The 27,414-nt window shown below is 41.0% G+C and overlaps 1 protein-coding gene across 4 annotated transcripts in view; it reads left to right on the forward strand.

Annotated features, from left to right (window-relative positions):
• Positions 1–27,414, forward strand: part of dock3 (dedicator of cytokinesis 3) — a 918,089-nt gene that overhangs the window by 688,693 nt on the left and 201,982 nt on the right. For all 4 annotated transcript variants that reach the window (XM_043708484.1, XM_043708482.1, XM_043708483.1 and 1 more), the window contains exon 32: positions 24,986–25,134. In XM_043708484.1, coding sequence (XP_043564419.1) covers positions 24,986–25,134 — 149 coding nt within the window. The remainder of the gene's footprint in view (positions 1–24,985; positions 25,135–27,414) is intronic.

Consider the following 27,414-nt stretch of genomic DNA (forward strand, 5'->3'; position numbering starts at 1 on the left):
CAATCACTTACCTTCCCGACCAGCTCTGCGCTCCAACCTCACTTCCGCCCAGCTCGCGCCGCTCTCTGCTGTGAAAAGACCGTTGGGGTCGAGGTAAGTTCTTAAATATCAATGCATTTTGGGAAAGCAAATCTTAGCAGGACTTATACACTTAATGGTAAGGTCCTAGGGAGTGTTGCTCAACAAAGAGACCTTGGAGTCCAGGTTCATAGCTCCTTGAAAGTGGAGTCGCAAGTGGATAGGATAGTGAAGGCGGCATTTGGTATGCTTTCCTTTATTGGGCAGAGTATTGAGTACAGGAATTGGGAGGTCATGTTGCGGCTGTACAGGACATTGGTTAGGCCACTGTTGGAATATTGTGTGCAATTCTGGTCTCCTTCCTGTTAGAAATAAATTTAATAAAATTTAGACGAGACCACCAAAACTGGAAACAAGACAATTTATTCTACGATCTTGCAAGAAAGGGCATCAAATGCAGAAGCAATTGAGCAAATTAGAACTCAGGTTAGTGTACAGTTTTACCCTTTGAGCTGAGTGAGGTCATCTCTCCAGACTCTTAATTACCCAATCTCTCTTACTGTGTCATACCACTGCCCAGCTGCGCTCCACCCTTATTACTTCCCCCTTCCCCAGGTTGGCAACCTTCCTCTCTGTAAGTGCTGACACACACATTATTTTGTTGACAGTACATCAAGGTCTGGTTTAATATTTTGTATCAATTCTGCTGGTACATTCCATCCTCGGATATTTCATTAACTCGGATATATCATTTTGTATAGCCCAAGCATTTCGGTTATCTCAGCTTTTTGCTGAAAACATAATTTTTAAAAAGAACTTATTTGCTATAATAATTACACACCAAAGTTAGTATTTAATTAACAATTATACACTGAAAAGTAGAGATACTCTTCCCTAAATACCTGCAAAGTTAATAGTTCTCTTGCTGTACCCCTTTTCTGTATGCTTTTTCTATATCTGCAAAAACAACACTTTTCCCCATTTCTATCGGAAAGATTAGATTACTTATAGTGAGGAAACAGGCCCTTCAGCCCAACAAGTCCACACCGACCCGCCGAAGCACAACCCACCCAGACCCCTTCACCTTACACTATGGGCAACTTAGCACAGCCAATTCACCTAACCTGCACATTTTTGGACTGTGGGAAGAAACCGGAGCATCCAGAGGAAACCCACGCAGACACGGGGAGAATGTGCAAACTCCACACAGTCAGTCGCCTGAGAATTGAACCCGCGTCTCTGGCGCTGTGAGGCAACAGTGCTAGCCACTGCGCCACCGTGCCTGTTGTGAAACTTGAAAGGGTTCAGAAAAGATTTACAAGGATGTTGCCAGGGTTGGAGGATCTGAGCTACAGGGCGAGGCTGAACAGGCTAGGGCTGTTTTCTCTGGAGTGTCGGAGGCTGAGGGGTGACCTTATAGAGATTTACAAAATTATGAGGAACATGGATAGGATAAATAGACAAAGTCTTTTCCCTAGGGTCGGGGAGTCCAGAACTAGAGGGCATAGGTTTAGGGTGAGAGGGGAAAGATATAAAAGAGACCTAAGAGGCAACCTTTTCATGCAGAGAGTGGCACGTGTATGGAATGAGCTGCCAGAGGATGTGGTGGAGGCTGGTACAATTGCAACATTTAAGAGGCATTTGGATGGATATATGAATAGGAAGGGTTTGGAGGGATATGGGCCGAGTGCTGGCAGGTGGGACTAGATTGGGTTGGAATATCTGGTCGGCATGGACGGATTGGACCGAAGGGTCTGTTCCATGCTGTACATCTCTATGACTCTATGACTCTAAATGGCTGTACACTATCATTCATTATTGGGAATCTAAGGGATAGATTAAGACCAATAGTACAGGAAACAGTACATGGTTGAAAAGCACAAAAGGGAAGTTGCATTAAAACAATTCATTATGATTAGGTGTCACAGATAACAGCAACTATTTTTAGTATAAATTGTCCTTTCTGTTAAATAAGCCGGTCGACTATGACAATGAACTCACCTTTTCATAGGGTTCCTTAGTTCATTGTTTTGCCAGTATTGACTCAGAATTCCCATTCATCCACCATTCTAGAACCAAGACACTGTGCTGTATATACATTTTCTAATGCAAATAACTGAAGATTTGTTCTGTAACAAATAATAAATATAATGTAATGTGCGCCCTTGTCATTAATCAAATAATTTTGAAGGAAAAACAAAAATTTTAAAAGGCTTCTTGTTATAACTCCTCCAATAAAATAATGAGCAAATGCCAACTGGTGTGGTGCTCAGTAGTAGAACCCCAGTAGTCTTGGTTACAGTCCCCAGTCTATGCTAATGTCAGACACAGAATGTATGTTAGTGGTCCAAATCAATATGTTTTTGTGGAAAGAGGTGCATCTTATTCTTGGAGTGTTTGTTTCAAATAAATACTTCAGCAGGGAGCTTTCATGAATTTAAAATAAAAAATGTTATTTAATCTCTTATATTTCCACTGATTAATGCTATATCACACACTCAGTGTCGCATTGCATTCACATCCAAAGATTAGATGTATGTGAGGATGGTGCACTTCTATAGTTTATAGTTGGTTCATATAGTTAGATTTATGATCAGTGGATATTGCAGCCACTCCTGAGTTGCAGGCTTTCTTGTAAAATTCTTATGATTTTTATATTTCAGAATCATAAGGTTTTTATTTTGAATCATTTTGAAACAGTTGTATAAATAATTACCAAAAAACGCAAAACAGTAGAGTATTTTTTGAAATTGAGTTTGTGTGGGAGGGGCCTCCACATGTTCGTCAAGTACCTGTGTTTTTCTCTTCCTCAGTTTTAATCTTTTATATTTCTAAAAATATACATTTAAACAAAGCTTAAAAAAAAAACAAATGCGAGAGTTTTTTTTAAAGGAATCGCAAAAAAGACTTTTTCCCAACAGACTTTGTGTTTACATGTATTGAGTTTCTGACAAAAAAAATTATGTAAAAAGATATGCAGAGAAGGAGAAATGTTTAGTTTATATACGGAGCTTGTGGAGAGGCCTACGTGTGGATGGCTCTGGAGAGTTTTTTTTAATCTGAAGATTGAAAACTGAATGTTGGATTATTTGAGGAGGAGTCTTTTTTTGTTTGTTCAGCTAAGTGATTTCTTTTTAATATTTATATGTTTAATTTTTTTTCCATTTTTTGCTTGCTTAATATTAAATCTGTGGTTAAGGAAAGTTAATTTGTTTTTATGTGTCAGATACTATTGAGAGCTTCTTTTGAGGCCTAATGTCACTGAGGGTAAATCAGCGACACTTGAGTGTGATGGTTAGTAGATTTGTAGAAGTGATTACACGGCAGGATCAGTCAGATAGATGGTTCAGTGTCAGGAAAGGTAAGAAGTTGATAAATCTCCTGCAGCTATTCCTCTCTCAAACAGATATTCCATTTTGGGTACTTTTGAAGGTGCTAGTCTTTCAGAGGAAAATAGAAGTGATCGTCAGATCATGGGCAATAAGAATGAATCTTACGTTAAACCAGATTTGTCACAATTTAAAGGAATAATTATTACAGGAAACTCTCTTGTCTCGGGCCCAGAGATTTTGCAGCAGTGAGCATGATTGTAGGAGAGTATGGGATGTAAGATGTATGGGATCCATGGCCACATGGATTCAGAATTGGCTTGCCCATAGAAGGCAGGAGGGTAGTGCTGGAAGGTTGTTTATCAGGCTGGAAGTCCGTGACTGATGGTGTTCTGCAGGGATCTGAACTGGGACCTCTGCTGTTTGTGATGTATATAACTGACTTGGATGAAAATGGGTGTTGGTAAGTTTGCAGATGATACAAAGTTTGGTGGAGTTGTGGATAATGTAGAAGGTTGTCAAAGGATACAGAAGGATATAGATCAGTTGTAGATATGGGTGGAGAAATGGCAGATGGAATTTAATCTGTGTAAGTGTAAGATGCTGCACTTTGGAAGATTAAATAGAAATGATAATTTGCGGTTAATGGCAGGACCCTGAACAGCTTGAAAGTGACCACACAAGTATATAAGGTGGTAAAGAAAGCGTGTGGCACACTTGCCTTTATTAGTCAGGGAATTGACTCAGGATGTTGCAGCTTTATAAGACTTTGGTTAGGTTACACTTAAAATACTACGTTCAATTCTCATCACCACAGGAAGGATGTGGAGGTTTTGGAGAGAGTACAGATGAGGTTTACCAGGATGCTGCCTGGAATAGAGGGCATGAGCTTCAAACAGAGGTTAGAAAAACTCAAGTTGTTTTCTCTGGAATGGTGGAGACTGAGGGGAAACTTCATAGAAGTCTATAAAATGATGAGATGCATAGATAGGGTTGATGGTCAGAAGCTTTTTCCTAGAGCTGAAATGTCTAATACTAGGGGCATACGATTAAGGTGAGAGTGGGAATGTTCAAAGGAGATGTACGGGGCAAGTTTTATTACACCGAGAGTGGTAGGAGTACAGAACACGCTGCCAGAGGTAGTGGTGGAAGCAGATACGATAGGGGCGTTTCAGAAACTTTTAGATAAGCGAGGAATGGAGGGATGTGGACCAAGAGCAGGCAGAAGGGATTAGTTTAATTTGACATCATGTTCAGCACAACATTGTGGACAGATGGTGAAAATGTGTTGCTGGAAAAGCACAGCAGGTCAGGCAGCTTCCTAACCTGCAATCTTCTTCCTGACCTCTCCGCCCCCACCCCACTCCGGCCTATCACCCTCACCTTAACCTCCTTCCACCTATCGCATTTCCAATGCCCCTCCCCCAAGTCCCTCCTCCCTACCTTTTATCTTAGCCTGCTGGACACACTTTCCTCATTCCTGAAGAAGGGCTTATGCAGTCCTCACTTTCTCCATTGTGGACAGATGGGCCCGTTCCTGTGCTTCTATAAGTTCTATAGTATGTTGATATCCTGGTGCCAGTGTTAGGAAATCTTAAAATGTTTGAAGCATATTGTCAAAGGGGACAGTGAAAAACTGGAAGTGTTGTACACATTGGTAGGGACAGCATAGTTAGGGAAAGGGTTAAGGCTTTGCAAAGTGAATATAACAGGTTAAGTAGAAGGTTACAAACAGAACAACAGAAGTCATAATATCTGGTTTACTTCCAGTACCTTGTGCTAATGAGGGAAGAAATAAAAGAATAGAGGAGATAAATAAATGGCTGAAGAGGTGTTGGCATGTACAGGCATTCAGTTTCTTCGATCATTGGGATCTGTTCTGGGACAGAAAAGACCTGTTCAAAAAGGAAGGATTTCAGTGAAACCAGAAAGGGACCAGTATCCTGGCAGGGAGATTTGCTAGTTCTATTTCAGGAACCCTATAAACCTTTTGTGGGGGGTGGTGGGGTTGTCCTGAATCAGGAAACAGCAAGTTAATTAGAAAAAGACAGGCAAGAGCAAGTCAGAGAATGACGTAACTCTGAAGAATTAAGCTGCATGGGGTCTTACAGGTATGGCTGGTGAATTCAGGGCATGTATGGAATCATGGAACTGGAGCATCATAGTTATTATAGAAACTTGGCTGAGGGAATGACAGGATTGGCAGCTAAATGGTCTGGGTTTTAGATGTTACAGCAAGGATAGAAAGAGAGGCAAGATAAGGTTAAAGATAATCCAGAAAAAACAAATATGTGAAAAGCAAGAGAACACCTAGAGAGAGAGTAGAACCCCTTAAAAATCATTGAGCTGGTCGTTGTGTTGAACCTCAGGAGATGGGAAAGATATTAAATGAATATTTCATGTCACTTTTTACTGTGGAGAAAGAAATGGAGGCTAGAGAGCTATGGAAAATAAATAGTGATGTTTTGAAAACAGTTCACATTACAGAAGAGTAAGTGCTGGAAGTTTAGAAAGCATAAAGATAGATAAATCTCCAGGACCTGATCAACTGTATCCCTGGACATTGTGATTAAGTTAGTGAGGAATTTGCAGGGGCCTTACAAGAAATATTTGTATTATCAATAAACACGGGAAAGGTACCGGAGGACTGGAGGGTGGCTAATGTTGTGCCTTTGTGAAGAAGGGATGTAATGAGAAACCTAAAAACAAAGACCTGTGGGTCTGAAATCAGTGGTGGTTAAGTTGTTGGGAGTGATTCTGAAAGATAGGATTTACATGCATTTGGAGAGGTAAGGATTGATTAGGGATAGTCAATATGGTTTATTGTGAGAGAAGTCGTGTCTCAAAAACTTGATTGAGGTTTTTAATGAAGTAACCAAAAAGATTGATGAGAGCAGAGCGGTAAACGTTGTTTACTAGGTCTTTAATAAAGCCTTTCACAGGTTTCCGCACAGTGGACTAATCATTAAAGTTAGATCACATTAAATTACCAAGTGCATACAAAATTGGATTTATGGCAGGAGCCAAAGGGTGTTGGTAGAGGGTTGTTTTTCAGACTGGAGGCCTGTGACCAGTGGTGTTCCACAGGATTCAGTACTGGGTCCACTTTCATTTGTCATTTTTGTATGAATGATAGAAAACATAGGAAATGTGGTTAAAAGGTTTGTAGATGACACCAAAAATAGTAGTATAAGATTACAAAGAGACCTTGGTCACTTGGGTCAATGGGCTGAGAAGAGGCAAGTGGAGTTTAATTTAGATAAATGTGATGATCTAATGATGATCACATCATTCTGATGATCTAAACAAGGACAGGACCAATAAAATTATTGGTAGGGCCCTGGGTAGAACAGAGAGGCCTCAGGGTTCAGGTACATAATTCTTTGAAATTTGCGTCACAGGTAGACAGAGTGGTTAAGAAGGCACTTAGTATGCTTATCTTCATTGCTCAGACTTTGAGTATAGAAGTTGGGATGTCATGTTGAGATTGTACAGGGTGTTGGTGAGACCTCTTCTGGAGTGTTGTGTGCAGATCCGGTCGCGCTGTTATAGGAAGGATATTATTAATCTGGAGAGGGTTCAAAAAAGATTTAGCAGGATGTTGATGTGAACAGAGGGTTTGAGATATAAAAATAGACTGGAAAGACAGTCTATATCTTCCATATCCTTTTCCACAGTAAATACTGATGCAAAATACTAATTTAGTATCTCCCCCATTTTCAGCGGCTCCACACACAGGTCACCTTGCTGATCTTTGAGGGGCCCTATTCTCTCCCTAGTTACCCTTTTGTCCTTAATGTATTTGTAAAAACCCTTTGGATTCTCCTTAATTCTATTTGCCAAAGCTATCTCATGTCCCCTTTTTACCCTCCTGATTTCCCTCTTAAGTATGCTCCTACTGCCTTTATACTCTTCTATGGATTCACTCAATCTATCCTGTTTATACGTTACATATGCTTCCTTCTTTTTCTTTACCAAGCCCTCAAATTCTTTAGTCATCCAGCATTCCCTATACCTACCAGTCTTTCTTTTCTCCCTAACAGGAATATATTTTCTTTGGATCCTCGTAATCTCATTTCTGAAGGCTTCCCATTTTCCAGCCGTCCCTTTACCTGCAGACATCTGCCCCCAATCAGCTTTCAAAAGTTCTTGCCTAATACCGTCAAAATTGGCCTTCCTCAAACTTAGAACTTTTTGATCTGGTCTATCCTCTTCCATCACGATTTTAAATCTAATAGAATTATGGTGGCTGGCCCCAAAGTGCTCCCCCACTGACACCTCAGTCACCTGCCCTGCCTTATTTCCCAAGAGTAGGTCAAGTTTTGCACCTTCTCTAGTAGGTACATCCACATACTGAATCAGAAATTATTTCTGTACACACTTAACAAATTCTACTCCATCTAAACCCTTAACACTATGGCAGTGTCAGTCTATGTTTGGAAAGTTAAAATCCCCTACCATAACCACCCTATTACAGATAGCTGAGATCTCCTTATCAAAAATGCCACTCCCCCTCCTCTCTTGCATCCCTTTCTACCCTTCCTGTGGCATTTGTATCCTGGAACATTAAGCTGCCAGTCCTGCCCATCTCTGAACCATGTTTCTGTAATTGCTATGATATCTCAGTCCCATGCCCTGAGTTCATCTGCCTTCCCTGTTAGGCCCCTTGCATTGAAATAAATCCAGTTTAATTTATTAGTCCTACCTTGTCCCTGCCGGCCCTGACTTTTTGACTCACTTCTGTTCTCAACTGTAAAAGTCTCAGATTGACCTCTTTCCTCACTATCTCCCTAGGTCCCACCCCCTACCTTACTAGTTTAAATCCTCCCGAGCAGCTCTAGCAAATTTCCCTGCCAGTATATTAGTCTCCTTCCAATTTAGGTGCAATCTGTCCTTCTTGTACAGGTCACTTCTACCCTAAAAGAGATTGCAATGATCCAAAAATGTAAATTCTTCTTCCATACACCAGCTCGTCAGCCATGCATTCATCTGCTCTATCCTCCTATTCCTGCCCTCACTAGCTTGTAGCAATGGGAGTGATCCAGATATTACTACTCTCTAGTATCTCCTTTTTAAATTCCTGCTTAACTCTCTGTAATCTCCCTTCAGAATCTCAACTTTTTCCCTTCCTATGTTGTTGGTTCCAATGCGGACAATGACCTCTTGCTGGCCCCTCTCCCCTGTGAGTACATTCTGCACCCTCTCTGAGACATCCTTAATCCTGGCACCAGGGAAACAACACACCATTCTGTTTCTTCGCTGCTGGCCACAGAAACGTCTGTCTGTACCTCGGACTAGAGAATCCCCTAACACAATTGATCTCTTGGAACCCGATGCACCCCTCGTTGCATTAGAGCCAGTCTCAATACCAGAAACTTGGCTGTTCGTGCTATGTTCCCCTGAGAATCCATCACCCCTACATTTTCCAAAACAGTATACCTGTTTGAAATACGTATAGCCACAAAAGACTCCTGCACTAGCTGCCTACCTCTCTTACCTTTCCTGGAGTTAACCCATCTATGTGACTTTATCTGAGACTTTCCCCCCCTTCCTATAACATCATCCATCACATACTGTTGCTGTTGCAAATTCCTCATTGCTAACTGTCTCTCCAACTGATCCATTCGATCTAATAAGATTCGCAACCAACAGTATTTATGGCAGATATAAAATTCACACTGTTTAGTTAAGAAAGGGTTAAAAGCAAGCATGCAAGACTTAAATCTATGCGCACATCCTCTAATGTTCGCTGAACAGTCATAGAGTATAAAGACTAATACCCAAGTATAGGAATTCACACTGGCCAGGCAATCCCTTGTGTCCTGAATGTCCACTCTTCCAACTTAGGGTCCACTACTTCTGCGAATGTTGATCTACTGCATTTTTGCTGGCTACACACCCTAAATCTTTCTTTTTACCCCATCTTCTTGAACTATGGTGTCTTACTTTCATTGACTCTGGCTCATCTGCCAAGCCTGTGTCCTTTTGTTAAAGGCTCCAGCCCAAGGGTACTGGTAGCATTACCTCATTACTCTTCCACCAAATAAGGATTTGTACCTTATGTCACTTCACTTGTTTTCCTCTGAGTCAAGCCAGTTCCAACTGGTTTCACTAGCACAATCCAGTGGTTGAGGCTCAGGTTTCTTCACATGTTGTTGTTTTTATGTGTGAGCTAACAAAGGGTTGATTTAAAGATTGCAGATTGCCGTGAAGAGTTATGTTCTTCTAGTTTCTGCTAGGATTGGCTTGCATGTTTGGATGGGGGATTTGAACTGGTGAGTCAAAGAAGGTTTGAAATCATGTTTACAGGCAGCAGGCACAGTTTCAGACACTGTGGTGAAGGGTGCTTCATGAACAATGGTTATAGTGTGCCATTTTGGAGCAAGTAGTTTTAACTGGTTTCCCTGTGATGGCATGAGTTTCTGGAGCACTATAAGTGATGTAGAAAGAACACGGGAATATAAGAACAGGAGGATACCATTTACTTTCCAGAATAATGAAATTATGGCTGAACTGCAACCCAATTCCATGTGCTCCTCTTTATTCCATATCCCTCAATATACCCTTGATTTAAAAAAATGCCAATCTCATATTTAAAGTTAATGATTGATTGAGTATCAATTGGCATTTGGGAAAGAGCACTCCAAACTTTTAATCCAAATCTTGAAAGGTCTGACTCCAAGTTTTAGATGATGTGCCATAGTCACAAACAAGTGAGAATATGGTAGGAATATCTTTATTTAATCGGCTTTTCTTAATATCTAGAAAAATTCTACTAAATCAGCCCTTAACTTTTTGAAATCCATGAAAATTTGCCCCACATTAGTTTCTGTCATCTCAGTTTTGTATAATCTGACTTTTGGATTTCAAAGGGTAAAGATCACATCCAGTACTGTTCAATCTAAAGGAGTAACAGCATCAAGCAGTGTGGCTAATCAAATAAATAAAAATAATGAAGAAAATAGTCTTATGGTATTGTGTAGAGAAGGAGGGAATATCTATTTGGAAGTAGGACTATATTGAAGCTGACAGAAGTGGCTGAGGATCATGTCATATATATGTAATACCTCATTGGGTATCATGCTGGAAATCAAGCCCTGCCACCCCTGAAGACATCAGAAAAGTCAAAGATTTTTATAAAGGCCTGCAGAATTTCCCAAGTTAACAGAAAGCACAGACCAGGTTTCTGTCCTTAACAAGAATGTCTATTTATTATAAACAAATAGATTCAAGTTATAGGTAAACAATTATAAACTGTCAGTATATAACTTACTAGTTAACAATCTAACCCCCACATAAACTCTTCCCCTGCACATACAGACAGACACATTGGTGTTATAGGCAAGCGGAAAAACTGCACAGGCAGTTGAGCAGTCCCTGTTCATAGAATCTCCAAGATGATTCCCGTACTTATCAAAATGCTGTTTCTTAATCGTCATTATCCAGGCACTTTAATTTGTTTGCAGTAGGTACAGGGTGGCTGGTTCACACTTATAATAGTCTCTAACTCATTAATTAAAAGTCACAACTTACAACAACTGGAAAGTGAATACAGACTGGCTACCTTCAGGTTTGAGACACTTTTTACTGCAGAGCAAATTCAGCCCCTTCTCTTCCAGGGGTCAGTTGGTTTCTGCCAAAACATTCAAACTCCCATGCTGGTCATCTACCTGGGAGCCAATCACATAGATGATGGCAGGCAAAACTCCATTCATATACACTCCAGCTTGTCTGCAAACTAGGTACTTAGAATGAGTGTCAGGTGACTTACTTGTAAAAACTGAGGATTGCTGTACTTTTTAAATCAGTTATTTTCCCATTTTAATTGACAATCAAAAATGCAAGCAATTCAAAAGGTGTGGTCTTTACAATAAAATGATACTGAATCAGTGCAGCTCCCAAGATATAAATTTCAAAGGAGAATATTAGGAGACTGTGCACTTAAACATCTCGTTCAGTGAGATGAGATTTTGATCAATTTTAAGCAGATCATTTATCTCCAAAGATCTTTTATTGCTGTTGTCAGTTTAAATATAATGAAAGCTTTCAAGATGGACCTTATCATTTAAGGCAAGAGGACCTTATCATTTAGAGAAGAGGAGGGGTGTATTAGTTCAGGCATACAACAAAGGAAGTGGATTTGATCAAAAACTTCCATAAAAACATAACAAATAGTAACAGGAATATGATGTTCAGCCTCTTGAGCCTGTTCAACCATTCAATAAGATCATGGTGATCCAAAATTCCTTAAAACCACTTTCCTGCTTTTTACCTTAATTCTTGATTCCCCTACTGATCAAGAATCTATATATCTCAAGACTCATATATGCAAGGACACACCGGCCATCATCAGTCAGGGCATTGAGTGAGGGGGGTTGGGAAGTTATGTTGCAGTTGTACACGATGTTGGTGAGGCCGCACTTGCAGTATTGTGTTCAGTTTTGGTCACCTTGCTATAGGAAGGATGTTTTCAAACTGGAAAGAGTGCAGAAATAATTTACAAGGATGTTGCCAGGACTCAATGGTCTGATTTACAGGGAGAGATTAAACAAGCTAGGACTTGTTTCTTTAGCGTATAGGAAACTGAAGAGAGATCTTATGGAAATGTATAAGATCACGAGAGGCATGAATAGGGTGAATCACTGAGTCTTTTTCCAGGAGTCGGTGAATCGAGGACTAGAAGGCATCAGTTTAAGGTTAGAGGGGAAAGAATAAAGGGGAGCCTGAGGGGCAACATTTTTGCGCAGAGGGTGGTACACCTATGGAATGAACTGCCGCCAGGAGTTGTTGAAGTGTGTACACTAACAACATTTAAAAGGCATTTGGACAAATACATGATTAGAACAGGTTTAGAAGGATTTGGGCCAAGTGCAGGGGAATGGTGTTAGCGTGGGTGGACATTTCGGTTGGCATGGACCAGTTCGGGCCAAAGACCCTATCTCCATGCTGTAGAATCCTATGTCAGTGGTTAGATTGTCTCTTATCGGTGATGGTCATAGCCTACCACTTGTCAGCCCATGCCTGAATATTGTCCAGATCTTGCTGCATTTAATCATGGACTGCTTCAGTATCTGATGAGTTGTAAATGGTGCCGACCATCATGCAATCATTGGCAACATCCCCATTTCTGACCTTCTGATGGTTGGAAGGTAATTGATGAAGCAGCTGAAAATGGTGGGGCTTAGGACAATACCCTGAGAAGCTCCTGCAGAGATGTCCTGGGGCTGAGATGATTGACCTCCAACAGCCACAACCGTCTTCCTATGTATCAAGTATGACTCTAACCACCTGAGAGTTTGCCCCTTGAATACAATTTTGCTAGGGCTCCTTGATGCCACACTGGGTTGAATGCTGCCTTGATGTCGAGGACTGATACTATCACCTCACCTCTGGAATTCAGTTCTTTTCTCCAAGTTTGAACCAAAGCTGTAATGAAGTCAGGAACTGAGTTGCCTTGGTGGAATGCACACTGGACGTTACTGAGCAGGTTATTGATGTGCAGGAATTGTTTGATAATACTGTAGATGACACCTTCCATCAATTTACTGATGGCCAAAAGTAGACTGATGGGGCAGTAATTGACCTGCTTTTTATGTACAATACATACCTGGGCAATTTTCCACGATGTCGGGTGGATACCAGTATCGTAACTATATGGGAACAGCTTGGCTAGGGGAGTCGAGAGTCGGGTACTGGAAAAGCACAGCAGGTCAGGCAGCATCCGAGTAGCAGGAGAATCGACATTTCAGGCAAGAGCCCTTCATCAGGAATGGGGCTTGTGAGTTAGGGTGCTGAGAAATAAATGGGAGGCGGGTGGGACTGGAGGTAGGCAGAGGAGGGGGTAATAGTGATAGGTCAGAGAGGAGGTTGGAGTGGATAAGTGGGTAGGAAGATGGACAGGTAGGACAGTTCACGAAGACGGTGCCGAGTTGGAAGGTTGGAACTGGGATAAAGGGGAGGGAGGGGAAATGAGGTAACTGGTGAAATCCACATTGATGCCATGTGGTTGGAGGGTCCCAAGGCAGAAGATGAAATGTTCTTCCTCCAGGCATTGGGTGGTGAGGGTGTGGTGATGAAGGAGGCCCAGGACCTGTATGTCCTTGGCGGACTGAGAGGGGGAGTTGAAGTGTTTGGCCACGGGCCAGTGGGGTTGGTTGGTGCGGGTGTCCCGGAGATGTTCTCTGAAGTGTTCTGCAAGTAAGCATCCTGTCTCCCCAGTGTAGAGGAAACTGCAGCAGGACAACAAATACAGTAAATGGCATTTGTGGATGTGCAGATAAACCTTTGATGGATGTGGAAGGCTCCTTTGGGGCCTTGGATGGAGGTGAGGGGGGAAGTATGAGAGCAGGTTTTGCAATTCCTGCAGATGGCAGGGGAAGGTACCAGGAGGGAGAGTGGGTTGGTGGGCAGCATAGACCTGACAAGAGAATTGAGGAGGGAGTAGTCTTTAGGGAAAGTGGATAGGGGAGGGTAGGGAAATATATCTCTGGTGGTGGTGTCCGTTTGTAGATGGCGGAAACGGTGGAAGATGATGTGATGCATACAGAGATTGGTGGGATGGAAGGTGAAAACCATGAGATTTTCTGTCCTTTTTGCAGTTCGAAGGGTGGGGTTCAAAGGGTTCAAGGGCAGAGGTGGCGAGGGGAGTCGCAAGTTCAGGAGCACAAGCCTTCTGTACTATTGGCAGAATGGTGTCAGGGCCCATAGCCTTTGCAATATCCAGTGCCTCCGACCATTTCTTGATATTACATGGAGTGAATCGAATTGACTGAAGACTGATATCTGTAATGCTAGTGACCACTGCAGGAGGCCAAGATGGATCATCCACTCGGCATTTCTAGCCGAAGATTATTGTGAAAGTTTCAACCTTACATTTTGTATTGGTCCCTACATCATTGAGGATGGGGATATTTGTGGAGCCTCCTCCTCCAGTGAGTTGTTTAAAAGTCCACCATCATTCATGAGTGTATGTGGCAGGATGTCAGTGGATATACTGTACTTTAATTTCCATAAGGCATTTGATCATTTGCAATACCTACTGCAAAAAAAAGTTAATGGTGTGCAGGTAGCATATTGGCATAGGTGAAAGATTCGCTTGATAACAGGAAGCCAAGAGTAGGCATAAATGGAGCATTTTCAGATGCAGCAGGTGGTGTGCCACAGGGATCAGTGATTTAGATTTAGATTAGATTACAGTGTGGAAACAGGCCCTTCGGCCCAACAAGTCCACACCGACCCGCCGAAGCGCAAACCACCCATAAATTTACCCCTTACCTAACACTACGGGCAATTTAGTATGGCCAATTCACCTGATCCTGCACATCGTTGGACTGTGGGAGGAAACCGGAGCACCCGGAGGAAACCCACGCAGACACGGGGAGAACGTGCAAACTCCACACAGTCAGTCGCCTGAGGCGGGAATTGAACCCGGGTCTCTGGCGCTGTGAGGCAGCAGTGCTAACCACTGTGCCACCGTGCCGCCCACAAATAGGACCCCAAATGTATTATTGTTTCTAAATGACATTGATGAAGGGACAGAAGGTATATTTGGCAAATTTGCTGATGATACAACAATAGATCGGAAAGTAAGTGTGAAGAAGAAGTAGAGATGCTACAGAGTGATACTGATATGTTAAGCGATATATCAGTAACCTGACAAATGGTGTGCTATGTGAAATTGTCCATTTTACTATTCCAGTAAAAAATAAAAAAGAAGATGCATAGGGATCTGACTGTCCTTAATGCATGAATAACAAAAGATTAGTATGCAGGTAGAAAGTTAAAAGTCACACAGCACCAGGCTTTAGTCCAACAGGTTTAATTGGAAGCACTAGCTTTCGGAACTCTGCTCCTTCATCAGGTTGTTGTGAAGGACACAATTGTAAGACACAGAATTTATAGCAAAAGTTTACAGTGTGATGTAACTGAAATTATACATTGAAAAATACCTTGATTGCTTGTTGAGTCTTTCATCTGTTCGAATACCATGATAGTTTCACTTCTTTCATGTGTAAATCACAAAACCTTTCTTTAAAAGTTACATTCTCAGGTTAACTGTAACAATTGGTGTTAGCCAGGCCATATGTTGAAGGTGTTAGCTCCCTGTGTTCTCTGTATGTGCCATAATGTTTAGACTGATTCTAATCCAAAAGGTGAGATAACAGGGTCTTACATGAATTCATGTAGTTTTTGAGCAAAGTACAATGTAACTCTGCAAGTACAAATTTCACCCCACAAACGTATATGTAAATGTGTGCGTGTGTGTGTATATGTCTGTCTGGGGTGGGGGGTTGTGAGTGTGAGAGTGTGTATATGTGTGTGCATGTGAGTGTAGAGTGTCTAAGTCTGTGAGGGGATGCGTGTGGGAGTGTGTGTGTCTGGGGTGGGGGGTTGTGAGTATCTGTGAGAGAGAGTGTCTGTGTGTGGGTGAGTGTTTTCGAGAAAGAAAATGAAAAGTGTGGATTTTTATTTAGATTATTTTTGTCTGAGTCCAGATGGTCAATATCCAGTTAAAGTTGTTTTGCAAACTCATAGAGTCATAGAGATGTACAGCACTGAAACGATCCAACCTGTCCATGCTGACCAGATATCCTTACCCAATCAAGTTCCATTTGCCAGCACTTAGCCCATATCCCTCCAAACCTTTCCTTTTAAATGTTGTAATTGTACCAGCCTCCACCACTTCCTCTGGCAGCTCATTCCATACACTCACTACCTCTGCATGAAAAAGATGCCGTTTAGGTCCCTTAAACCTATGCCGTCTAGTTATGGACTCTCCCTCACCTCCCACCCAGGGAAAAGACCTTGTCTATTTACTCTATCTATGTCTCTCATGATTTTATAAACCTCTATAAGGTTACCTCATCCTCTGATGCTCCAGGGAAAACTGTAGGAGTTCGGGATAATGTGGGTATATTGTCTGAAACTGCAGAATTCCTTATTAAGCTGACAGAAGCACAGTGAGAAGATGTTGGTGGAAGCAGTCTTGGTCCAGTTTACAAGGAAATATAGGTTTCCTCTGGAATTAAGTTTCAAAGGAGAATTAGAGCAAAAGCAAAACACTGCAAATGCTGGAAATCTGAAACAAACAGAGAATGCTGGAGAAACCCAGCAAGTCTCTCATCATCTATGGAGGCAGAAACAAGGTTCATGTTTCAAAATTCAAATACTCTTCTTCAGAACCATTTAGAAAAGGTTAGGGTGTCACCAGTTAGAGCCTGTGCTGAGTGTGACATTAGCAGTTGACTAGATTTTTGTCAGGACCAAAGCAAACTTTTAGAAATGTGTACTCAAAGCACTTTCCAAAGATCAGAGGAATTTTATTCATTGGAATGACATCTGAAGTGATCACTTAACAACTGGGTTTCCATTCCTCCAGCCAGAGGACCAATATTAGGACATAAATTGAACTACAAGCACCTCCACATGTTTAATACAGTTAAGCTTCTTTATCCCTGATCAAAACTCATGGTTCATTGTATGAAATATATTCAAGGACATTAGTAGAATGATATGCTCTTCTTGTTGGATGTGGGAGTTTAGGGAGAGTTTACGTGTTAGTGAGGATTATATCTGCAATAAATGCCATTGGTTGTGAATCCTATCAGAATGGGCTGCCACAGGAAGTGGTGGACATTAGTACAATTGCAACATTTAAAAGGCATCTGGATTGGTATATGAATAGGAAGGGTTTGGAGGGATTTGGGCCGGGTGCTGACATGGGGGACTAGATTGGGTTGGGATATCTGGTCGACATGGGCAAGTTGGACCGAAGGGTCTGTTTCCATGCTGTACACTCTATGACTTTATGACTCTATGTGCAAACAAAAGCAAGACAGACATGTTATGGGCATCCAAGTAGGGACAAAGGGAGTGAGTGCAAAGAAAACAAGGTTAGACTTTCTGAGATGCACCCAGCTATGATCCATGGGTGTAAGATGGTTGCTTACCTCTCCATCCAAAGTATCCTTGCAGCATCATAGTGTTCAGTCTTGGTGCAAAGCAAGTGATGATCTGTACTCTAAGTGAGTTGGAGATGTGCCACGATGATGTTGTGAGACTGGCATGTGTTCCATGCCAACTTACGTGGATGAAGGATGCAAGTTGTCGTTGCTCAGGGAGTTGTACCTTTGGATGCTGGGGGGAGGAGCTGCTGGCCAAAATGAAAGCCCAGAGGACCAAGCAAGTGGGCTGGAGCCACGACATGCTAGTTCTGTCTTCATGCTGGGAATTAGTGTCATCTAATTTCTCTGCAAATCCTGGGAAAATAACCAACTACATATACGTGTAGTGATTGGAACCAGATGGATCCTGTTGACGAGAAAGTCCTTGATTGGGGTTGTTAACCTGGGACAATCAGGAGGCACTAGCTGACCAAAATTAACAGGAATTTAGAACCTCCTCAGTTCAGAGGACTGACTGTGAGCTGCCTGGCCATTGTACTGTGCACAAGTAAATGAAGGGTAACTTGGTGATGGGATACCAGCCTCTGTACAGTTATTTCAATAAGCAAGGCGAGATTAAGTAGTAATGAGGTGGTCATACAATATTGTCTAGCTAACACCAATTGTTATAGTTAATCTGAGAATGCAACTTTTTAAAAAGGTTTTGTGATTTACACATGAAAGAAGTGAAACTATCATGGTATTCGAACAGATGAAAGACTCAACAAGCAATCAAGGTATTTTTCAATGTATAATTTCAGTTACATCACACTGTAAACTTTTGCTATAAATTCTGTGTCTTACAATTGTGTCCTTCACAACAACCTGATGAAGGAGCAGAGTTCCGAAAGCTAGTGCTTCCAATTAAATCTGTTGGACTAAAGCCTGGTGTTTTAACTTTGTACACCCCAGTCCAACACTGGCATCTCCAAATCATGACTAGTATTCAGGTACATCAAGTAAATAGGAAATCTATTCATATGTTATCATTTATTGTGAAGGGAATTGAATACAAAATTAGGAAAGTGTTATGTTACAGAGAGCACTGATGAGACCACATTTGGAGTACTGTGCATAATATTGGTAACCTTATTTAAGGAAAAATGTAAATGCGTTGGAAGTATATCAGAGAAGATCTACCAGATCTACCTGGAAAGAAAGGGTTAGATTATGAGTAAAATTCAACAAGGTAGGTCTGCATCCCCTGATGATCAGAAGAGTATCATAGACTCCCAAGAGTGAGAAACAGGCCATTTGACCCATCAAGTCCACACCAACCCTCTATGGAGCACCCTGACCCAGACCCGCCCAGTCCCAATAGCCCTACATTTCCCATGGCTAATCGATTTCGCCTGCACATCCTTGGACACTGAACGTTATGGACAATTTAACATGGTCAATTCACCCAACTGCACATCTTTGGTCTGTGGGAAGAAACCGCAGCACCCGAAGGAAACCACACACACACAGGGAGCATGTGAAGACTCCACACAAATAGTCACATGAGGATGGAATCAAACCTTGCTCCCTGGGCGGCACAGTGGCACAGTGGTTAGCACTGCTGCCTCACAGCGCCAGAGACCCGGGTTCATTTCCCGCCTCAGGCGACTGACTGTGTAGAGTTTGCACATTCTCCCCGTGTCTGCGTGGGTTTCCTCCGGGTGCTCCGGTTTCCTCCCACAGTCCAAAGATGTGCAGGTCAGGTGAATTGGCCATGCTAAATTGTCCGTAGTGTTAGGTAAGGGGTAAATGTAGAGGTATGGGTGGTTTGCGCTTCGGCGGGTCAGTGTGGACTTGTTGGGCCGAAGGGCCTGTTTCCACACTGTAAAGTAATCTAATGGCACTGTGAGGCAGCAGTGCTAACCCTGAGCCACCATGCCACCATTAGCATTTAAAAGGCATCTGGATGGGTATATCAAAGAAAAGGTTTAGAAGGATATGGACCAAATACTGGCAAATGGAACTGGATTAATTTAGAACATCTGGGCAGCATGGATGAGTTGAACTAAAGGGTCTGTTTCCATGCTGTACAGTTCTATGACTTTAGATAACTTGATTAAAACATCAAGGGGATCTTGACATTGTAGATGTGGAAAGAATATTTGCGCTTAAGGGAGAGTCTAGAACCAAGGATAACTCCAAAGTCTTGGGGAGTTCATTTAAAACAGAGATTAGGTAATTTTTTTTCTGAGGGCTGCAAATCTTTGAAGCTCTCTTCCTGAAAAGATTGTGGAAAGAGTTCTTGAATACGTTTCAGTAAAGTTGCGTAGATTATTGTTAATCAAGGGGATGGAACACCACATGGGGTAGTCGGGAATGTGAATTTGCAGTTACAGTCAAATCAGCCATGATCTTATTGAATAGCAGAGCAACCCAAGAGCTGAATGCTACTTCTGGTCTTGTTGGCATGTTCATGTCCTAGGACACCTGAATGACCATCCTTTGCAGTGTATTAGAGTCCAAGCATTTTCATATTTGGATAGCTATCAAGCAAGGCGGAATGATTGTCCCAACTATTGTGACTAACTTCCAGAAGAGGTACAATTGAGTTTTGACTTGATGGAAAACTTTTCGATCTCAACAGACTGACAGCCAAGACCAAGATAACCCTTCAACTCCCCACATCTTAGAAGCTACCAACAATTGTGCAATTGTGGCCTACTTGGCAAATGGCATTCAGACCACCTTCACCTTCATATGAAATAAAGTCTCTCGTGTAACACCAACAAAACCAAAATCCTCCACAGCGATTCCCCAAGCAAGCACCTGCATCTCTAGCCATTGTTATTATTAGGGAGACTTTAGAAGTCCATAAACTGTTCCAATACCTTGACAGCATTTTTTCTCAAAACGTTTCCTTCAAAGATCCAGCACAGAATTCCTGATGAAGAGCTTTTGCCCGAAACATCTATTTTCCTGCTCCTCGGATGCTGCCTGACCTGCTGTGCTTTTCCAGCACCCACTCTCGACTCTAATCTCCAGCATCTGCAGTTCTCACTTTCATCACAGAATTAGTTGTGCCAGCATTGCCTTTCACAAATTTTGTAACCAGATTGTAAACATGAAGCCTGGCAGATGTCATCCTTGTTTTAAGGGACTGTTTCTTTTTTACTTAACATATTTTTCTAATCAGCCTGATTAGCGATGCTATTACACAACTCTGAAACAGGTGGGACTTGAACCCAGGTCTCCTAGTTCAGAGATAGGGACACTAACACTGCATCACTACAGAGCCCTCAAGGGCTCTGATAATGTAGTGATTGTAATGAGGTTAGCCAGCTGGACCTCAATGAATATGAATTTCTGATTGGGGCTGTTAATCTGGTCCAATCAGGGAGCCCTGGCTGACGGATAAAAAAGCTGAAAATGTGTTGCTGCAAAAGCTTTTCCAGCAACACATTTTCAGCTCTGATCTCCAGCATCTGCAGTCCTCACTTTCTTCTGACGGATAAAAAAGGGGAGTGTCAGAGATGCTGCCATTCTGGTACCTGATTCTGAATGAGACAGGACTGTTCATGTGTAAATAAAGGATGACTTGATGACAGATACTGGTCTCCATAGAGTTATTTCCAGATCAAATGATGGTTTATGGTTCTGGTTTCCATATTAAAGTGTGAAAATGGATTGTTCTAAGAGAATATCATTATAATTTTAAACTAGAGTTTTTTTCTGGATGTTCCCACTGGTCACAGTACAAAGCATACCAACGTGGGGAAGGAAATTGAACCAGTGAGATACTAAATAATTAGCAATTCTGTTAAAAGCAGAAGAGTTACAAAACTCTTTTCTACAAAAAAAAGATAGAATGGGAAAATGTTTTGAATATATTTTGGATGTTTGCTCTACACAATTTAGCTGCTGTGTTTCCTACATTCGTACACTCGAAGAGGTATATCATTAGCTTTGAAAGGATAGGCAAGAAGGTAAGGGAGGTGGGGTTGCATTCTTAATTAAGGATGAGATTAGGGTGATAGAGAGAGACATTATAGGACCTAAGGAACAAAATGTTGAATCCACTTGAGTGACGATCAGGGATAGTAAGAGGAAGAAGTCACTGGTGGGAGGCCACCCAATAATAATGCTACAGTGGCATAGGGAATTAATCAAGAAATATCTGACGCATGTAAGAATGGAACGGCAGTAGTCATGAGGGACTTTAACATGCACATTGATTGGCCGATTCAAGTAGCTAGAGAGAGTCTTGAAGAGGGTTCATAGAATTCATCCATGATGACTGCGTTGAACAGCATGTTATTGAACTTACAAGGGAGCATGCAATCCTAGATCTGGTCCTGTATAATGAGACAGATAAAATTAATGATCTCGTAGTTAAGGATTCTCTCAGAAAGAGTGATCGCAGTATGATCAAATTTCAGATATAAATGGAGGGTGAAATAGTGTCATCTAAAACCAAGGTATTATGCTTTAAAAAGAGAGACTTATAATGGGATGAGGAAAGCATTGGCTAAATTAGACTGGAAACACAAGTTATATAGTGGAAAAGTTGAGGAATAGTGGAGGACTTTCAAAGAGATTTTTCACAGTGCTCAAGGAAAGTATATCCCTGTCAAAAACAGGGATAGCAAGGGTAGAAAGAGCCAGCCTTGGATAGCCAAGGAAAAAAGGAAGACATCCAATTAAAAGCTCATGCTTATAAAGTAGCCAAGATTAGTGAGAAACAGGAGGATTGGGAAAACTTTAAAGGCAACAAAGAACCATGAAGCAAGCAACAAAGAAAAGAAAACTAGATTATGAATGCAAATTAGCACAGAATATAAAAACTGGTCAGAAAAGTTTTTATAAACAGACAAAATGGAAGAGGGTGGCTAAAGTGGACAGAGATCTCTTGCAGAATGAGAAAAAGGAATTAATATTGGGTAATATTAAAATGCCCAGGGTCTTGAGTAACTATTTTGTGTCAGTCTAGTAGAAGATATGTCTAACACGCCAAAAAATGATGTTAAGGATACGATGGGAGGTGAGGACCTTATTTCAATTGTTATCACTAAAGGGGTAGTACTGAGCAAATTTGAGGGTCTGAAGGTAGATACGTTTCCTGGTCCTGATGGAATACATCCCAGGGTGCTGAAAGAAATGGCAGAAGTTATAGTAGATGCATTAATGTTAATTTCCCAAAATTCACTAGACTAAGGGCAGGTCCTGGCAGACTGGAAGACAGCGAATGTCACACCGCTGTTTAAAAAAGGGTGTAGGCAAAAAGCAGGTAACTATAGGTCAGTTGGCTTAACATCTGTAGTCTGGAAAATACTGGAGGCTATCATTAAAGAAGATATAGTGAGACATATGGATGGAAAGGGTTCCATCAGCCAGACGGAGCATGGATTCAGAAAGGGAAGGTCGTGTTTGATAAACTTATTGGAGTTCTTTGAGGATGGAACAAGCGCGGTGGATAGAGGGGAACAGGTGGATGTTGTATACTTGGATTTCGATAAGTTGTCGCATAAAAGACTCATTGACAAGAATTTATGGAGTTGCGGGGAATATACTAACATGGATTGAAGACTGGTTAACCAATAGAAAGCAGAGAGTTGGGATAAATGGGTGTTTCTCTGGTTGGAGATAAATGCTAAGCAGGGTGCTGCAGGGCTCAGTTTTGGGCCTGCAACTGTTCATGATATATGTAAATAATTTGGAAGAAGAGACTGAGTATAATGTATGCAAGTTTGCTGATGACACTAAATTGAGTGGAAAGGCAAACTGTGCAGAGGATGTGGAGGGTCTACAGAATGATTTAGATAGGTTAAATAAATGGTAAAGGTCTGGTAGATGTTGGTAAATGTGACATTATCCACTTTGGAAGTAAAATTAATAGGTCAGTATTATTTAAATGGTGAAAGATTGCAGCATGGTGTTGTGCAGAGATGCGTAAGAGTGCACGTACATGAATCACTAAAAGTTGATTTGCAGGAGCAACAGGTAATCAGGAAGGCAACTGGAATATTGGCTTTCATTGCAAGAGGGATTGAATTTAAGAGCAGGGAAGTTCTGATGCAATTGCACCAAGTGCTGGTGAAACCGCACCTGGAGTATTGCGCTCAGTTCTGGTCTCCTTACCCAAGGAAGGATATACTAGCTTTGGAGGCAGTGCAGAGGAGATTTACCAAGTTGATTCCAGAGATGAGTGGGTTTCCGTGTGAGGAGAGGTTGAGCTGCCTGGGACTGTACTCACTAAAATTTAGCACAATGAGAGGGGATCTTACAGAGACATATAAAATTATGAAAGGGATAATTGTTTTCACCGGTGGGTGAGACCAACATTCGGGGACATGGCCTAAAAATTAGGGGAGTAGACTTAGGACAGAGATGAGGAGGAACTGCTTTTCCCAGAGAGTAGTGAATCTATGGCATTCTCTGCCCAAGGAAGTGGTAAAGGCATTAAATATATTAAAGACAACGTTGGATGGGTTTTTGCGTGGTAGAGGAATTAAGGGTTATGGGGATGATGCAGGTAGGAGGAGCTGGGACAACGGATAGCTCAGCCCTGATCTTAATGAATGGCGGAGCAGGCTTGATGGACACATGGCCAACACCTGCTCCTACTACAATGAAAGTATGAAAAAAGCAAAGATCATGAAAAAGACTATAAAAATGAAAGTGTTTTCTTTCTTTCATATCAGTTAAAATCAATGCTGGATCTTGTGAAAGCTACTGCTTAACATTTTGAATTTATTTGAAACTAAAAAATATTGTTACAGTTTATAGAATAGTCATCGATAGGTTCAGTGGTAAACTCAGAAGGAATTTTATTATCCAGAGAGTGATTGTGGAACTGCAGAATTAAATTGCATGGATACACTTCAAGAGAAAGTAGATTAACATATGAAGGAGGAAAGAGATTAAAATATGCCAAAAGGTTTTGATGAAGAGTGGCAAGAAAAGGCTTATGTAGACGATAAACGTCAGTCCGGATCAAATGGGCCTAATGGCCTGTTTTGTGCTGTTAGCTCTGTGTAATTTTATGAACCTATTTGAAAAGTTGTTGTGTAAGGTGGCAGTGCGGTCTATATTGTATATCATATGGATATCAGATTGAAGTACTCTAGTGCAGCACATTATTGAGAGGTTCCCATTCAGATCAACCTTAGCATCTATCTCCTATTCTTTGTTGACTGGAAAATCAACTGCTTTTGCCCAAATTAAAGTCTTCCAAGTTAAACTACTACAAATATTGAGATTAATTCTTATTACTCATGATTAAAACAAGACAATTGAGTAGTATGAGCCTCAAGGTGATGCCCAGTGCAGTCTGGAGGTGAGACCTGGCACGGTCTGAAGGCTAAGTGTCACCGCAAACTGAATTGGAAGGACTTACTTTGAACTTCTTATTTCTTTTTCTAAGAATCTGTACCTAAGATGACACCATAAGTAGTGACTTGAATTCTAGTTCTCAGTGAACATGAAATATCCAAACTGAATTAAAAAGGTGTGGAATATCTGGGCACAGTACTAGGGCATAGTAAAAGGTATTTAGTGTCCATTTTTGATATCTGATCTCTTTTGTGCCAGAGGAAAATAATCACCTAAGGTTTGGAGTCCAATACCTTGAATTACTTGAATTAATTTTAAGTTGGTGGCAAGAATTTATGCTTCATAGTCTCCTACCCTAAGTTAATGTGCATAATTAATAAAATGCCTTTTACCTTGAATAAATATGTATTTTAATTTTGTTTATAGGTGAAAATAAGATTCATTTTATCCCAGGAATGATTGGTCCCTTCCTGGGTGTCACACTGGTGCCACAAGTTGAGGTACGGAATGTAATGATCCCAATCTTTCACGACATGATGGACTGGGAGCAGCGAAAGAATGGCAATTTCAAGCAGGTAGGCTGAGTGAGTATGAGCTGATCAAGAGAGATGGATTGTTTAGCTAATGCTTTCAATTCTCATAGCTAGCTCTGAGTAGCAGAAACTTCTTAAGTTGGTACAGTCAGTTCTGGGGAGGCGGTTTGAATCCTGAATTCTAGATGATGTCCTGGATACAAGAATTCTACAGTTCTATTCACAGCTAAAAATAAATGTTCATTGCAAAGTGCAAAATAGCAAAAATATAAAGGAGATAGCTGAAGAATTTTTAGGCCCATGTGTACCAATATTTTGGGGGTTTACGCCAGTTTACACTCTGGAATCTGCGTTCAGATCCAGCTCAGACTGACACAATGAAAGTCTCCCCTGCTAGTCACAGGATGCTGTATGAAATAAATTTGGAAAATGTATAACCAATTCCTATTGTACATGTCTGTTAAAGCCTTCGATTTTTTTTATTTTCTATTTGTAAGGTGCTTTATAGATCCAAGTTCTTGTTTTGTGCAAACCACAGGAAAATCAATTTGCAATCTGATTCAGGGTCCACAAAGTGACTACAGTGCAAGGCAAAATAGTATCATAATGCTTTTTATTATAATAGGATATTTACTAAACATTTAACTGGTGGTGATGCTGGCATTAGGTACCAAAAATCATAATGTTCAAATCTCCCTTCTCAATAAGTACAATGTTTGTAAAATTAGTAATGCACATGTGTATTAAGCAGCTCATTTTTATATTAGATTTTAGAGGGAGCAACCTCTGAGCAAGAATTAAATTTTATTTTTCATTCCATTTAACCTTTCTTTATGAAAATAGGTCCAAATCATTCAATGACTCTGAGTGAAGGTCCCAATTTTGTTTTTAAATTGGTTTTATTTTCAGTAAAACAATCAAAACTTTCACCACCTAATTTTAAACAGTGCACATGTCAGAATGTGCTGTTGCCATTTAAAATTCAATTCACAGTTCCTTAAGCATCCAACTAACCCTGTATGTCAGCTTGTTCTGCAAAATCCGTGACTGCTGGAATGATCCCAGAAACCTTTTCTGAATCTGCTCGAAAACCTCCACAGCTTCAACATCCTCATACCTTTCTTAGAGTGCAATGACCAGAATTAAGCACAAGCTCCAGTTGAGGCCAAAGCAGTGTTTCATTATTCATTTCTTTGCTTTTGAAATCTATGCCTTCATGTAGCACAGGTTTACGTATACCTTATTCATCATTTGCTGCATGTCCTAATACTTTCAACAATTTATGCCCATATGACCCAGGTCTCTGTTAAAACACCAACTTTAGATTCCTATTCTTATTTCATGTTGTCTTTCCACACACTTCCTATTACTTTGCATTTCTCAACATGTCATGTAATTCTCATTAAATATCATGTACCACGTGTCTGCCCTTTTCACTAATTTATCTATGTTCTCTTGAAGTTTATCACTATCTTCCTCACAGTTTGGTATAATTCCAAATTTTGTGTCATCTGCAAATTTTGAATCTCTGGGCTGTTACAACAAAGAGCAATTCATTAAGATATATAAAGGAAACAGTGGTCCTAATACCAATCCCAGGGATTTAAGCTGATTGGAGTTGTGGGGGGAGGGGGAGAGGTTTGGGAAAGGTGAAATATAGATGTACAAAGCAAGAGGACATGGCAGCATTAAAAGGCATCAATTTGAATAACAATACCCAAAGCAGAACAGGAAGGGAGGGAGTGTACAAAGATAGAAAAATAACAGTAAGTGGGGTAGTGAAAATGGTTAAAAAGTCAAAATTCAAAGTATGTAGTATTTAGAACAAAATGAATGAATTAATGGCACAGATCCAGATAAATGGGTATGATCTTATTGTTTTTATAGACCCTTCGTTACAAGGAGATAAAAGATGGAAACTAATTATTCAGGGATACGTGACTATTTGGCAGGACAAGCAATGTAACTAGGCTTTTGTATCTTCTGCCTGACAGAAGAGGTTGAAAGAGATTATAACTGGGGTAGGAGGGGTCTTTGATAATGTTGGCTGCCTTTCCGAGGCAATGAGAATGTAGATGGAGTCAATGGATTGGAGATTGGCTTGTGTGATGGTCTGGGCTGTATTCTCAAAATTCTGTAGTTTCTTATGGTCCTGGACAGAGTAATTGCCATGCTAAGCCGTGATGCGTTGAAATTTCTGTGATGCATCTCTAAAAGTTGGTCAGGGTCCTTACGGACTTTCCTTGGCCTCCTAAGGAAGAAGAGGTGTCTGCCATTTAATGAGATAATGGTGAGATGATAATCCTCAACTCCCCTCGAGGT

The sequence above is a fragment of the Chiloscyllium plagiosum genome, chromosome 18, assembly GCF_004010195.1.
Source record: "Chiloscyllium plagiosum isolate BGI_BamShark_2017 chromosome 18, ASM401019v2, whole genome shotgun sequence".
NCBI classification, from domain to species: Eukaryota; Metazoa; Chordata; class Chondrichthyes; order Orectolobiformes; family Hemiscylliidae; genus Chiloscyllium; species Chiloscyllium plagiosum.